General features: G+C 44.1%; 1 protein-coding gene across 2 annotated transcripts in view; it reads left to right on the forward strand.

Moving 5' to 3' along the window:
- Positions 1–2,142, forward strand: part of Mrps10 (mitochondrial ribosomal protein S10) — an 8,702-nt gene that overhangs the window by 3,109 nt on the left and 3,451 nt on the right. Inside the window, exons 2-3 of one of the 2 annotated variants that reach the window (XM_023722046.1) lie at positions 928–977; positions 1,064–1,136. In XM_023722046.1, the coding sequence (XP_023577814.1) occupies positions 928–977; positions 1,064–1,136 (123 nt within the window). The remainder of the gene's footprint in view (positions 1–927; positions 978–1,063; positions 1,137–2,142) is intronic. The other variant, XM_004624141.2, reaches the window with a different exon arrangement.

Consider the following 2,142-nt stretch of genomic DNA (forward strand, 5'->3'; position numbering starts at 1 on the left):
TGTGTGTGTGTGTGTGTGTGTGTGTGTGGCCAGCTCAGCCCACCAGGGGGCGCAGCTGGCTGGCATGTGGTGCTGGGGGATCGAACCGCAGTCCCTGTGCTTTGCCAAGCTTGTTCCAAGTAGGTGCTTTAGACCACTGAGCCATCTCGCCAGCCCCCTTTTCCTTAATAAATGAAGTTATAAAGATGCATAATAGTTTTTACTTCTTAAAAATTATCAGGCAGGGCCAGGGATATAGCTCAGCAACATAGCTCCTAGTACCGCAGCAACAACAACAAAAAAAGAGTTATTAAGTAAAGTAGCCAGGTGTGCAGGATGTGATCCCAGCACTGGGAGGCTGAGGCCTTAGGATCACAAGTTGGAGCCCAGCCTGGGCAACTCAGTGACTTAGCAAGACTTTATCTCAAAGTTTTAGAAACATTGGGAGATAGCTCAGTGGAATAAGCGCTTCCCTGGCAAGTGCAAGGGTCTGAGTTCAATCCCCGGTTCTGCCAAAAAAAAAAAAAAAAAAAAAAAATTAGAAACATGAAGAAAAGCTCAGGAGTAGTTCAGTGAGTCCTGAGTCAATCCTCACAAAAAAAAAAAAAAAAAAAAAGTTGGGTAAAATTAATAAATATTATATTGAAGTACAGTTAATCTGCAAAAAGGCACATATATTTTTCCTTAGTGTTCAAATATTTAATTCATAGCTTTTTATGAAAATTGAGATTCTCTCATGTTTTGAGAGGGCTTTTCATTTCCAAGCTTATGATTGTCTTTTTTAAAGAATCTAATCTGATCCTTTAGGTTCCCCCAGTGTCATCTTCTGAAAGGATGAGATAGTCTTTATTTGAGGTATTATGCAGCTTTTGATTTTCAGTGCAAACGCTGAGTGATTTGGGAATTGACTTTAATTTGGACCCGTGTCCTTCTCCCTCCTATTTTAAGGTTTTGAGAAATCCTTCCATACCCAGCTCTAGGAGCCGTGGCCTGCTTCTGTAAGTATATGAGTGGCTGTGCTGGGGAAAACCTGCAAGTGGACCCCTGGGCTGTTTTGCTTAGCTTTCTCCTCCTCCTCACGCAGCAGTACCAGTATGAAGTGGGTCCAGTTTTCAAGCCTACACATCGATGTTCCGAAGGATTTGCCCAAACCTACGGTACGTGGTCCTTATTTCTTGGCAGAAGTAAAGTCAGTTTTCATTATTATTTCATGTGGGCTCATTTCCCGACACTTGAAGGATAAAAGTTTTCATGGGAAGCCAGCGGATGTGGCAGATGTGCAGCGTGCGAATTCTCCAGTGTGCCGTATGCTTGGGCGTTGTCTTTCTGGGCACCCCGCTGAGTTCTAAAGGACAAATTAGCCAAGTATAATGAACAGTCTCCTGTGTTTAGCTCAGCATAACTGAGAAGTTGTAATAATTAATGATGCAGAATGCTTGATGTTATGTTGTGGTAAAATATTTATCTACTAGCCTTATCTTTGTTTTCATTTTAAGTGTTGAGCCCTGGCCTGGACATTGCTTCATTGTCACAATGAGAAAAGACGTTAGCGTAAATACTGGAAGTCCAGAGGTAGCTGTGTGACCACCTTATAAAGCACTGCCCCCATCTGCCTGAGTCCTGTGTCCCCCCTTCAGAACAATCCCCCTGTGTCTGTTAGGTCTGAACTGGTCTAGACCTTGACCGTTGTGCACCCTGAGATGGGACAGTATTACACTCAGTGCACACTGTTGCTTTTTTGTTCTTCATAGATCTGGATGTGTTTCCATGGGGTGCATACAAAGCCTGCTGTCTGCCTTAGCTGCATGCAAGGGTAGCCACAGTAATCCCCGGGGAACCCTGTAAGGGTATCTAGGGTATAACTTAGTCGTGGAGCTCTTGCTTTGTGTGACCAAAGCCCTGGGTTCTGCTCCCACCACTAGGAAAAATTAAAATAAGCCAGGTGTGGTGGCACACACCTATAATCCCAGCACTCAGGAGGTTGAGGCGGGAGGATCACTGCCAATGTGAGGCCAGCCTGGGCTGGTCTACATAGTGAGTACAAAGCCAGTACATAGTGAGATCCTGTATCAAAACACCAAATAAAAAAATAAATATAGGGGCTGGAGAGATGGCTCAGTGGTCTAAAGCACCTACTTAGAACAAGCTTAGCAAAGCATCAGG

The sequence above is a fragment of the Octodon degus genome, unplaced genomic scaffold (assembly GCF_000260255.1).
Source record: "Octodon degus isolate 3935 unplaced genomic scaffold, OctDeg1.0 scaffold00005, whole genome shotgun sequence".
Taxonomy (NCBI): domain Eukaryota; kingdom Metazoa; phylum Chordata; class Mammalia; order Rodentia; family Octodontidae; genus Octodon; species Octodon degus.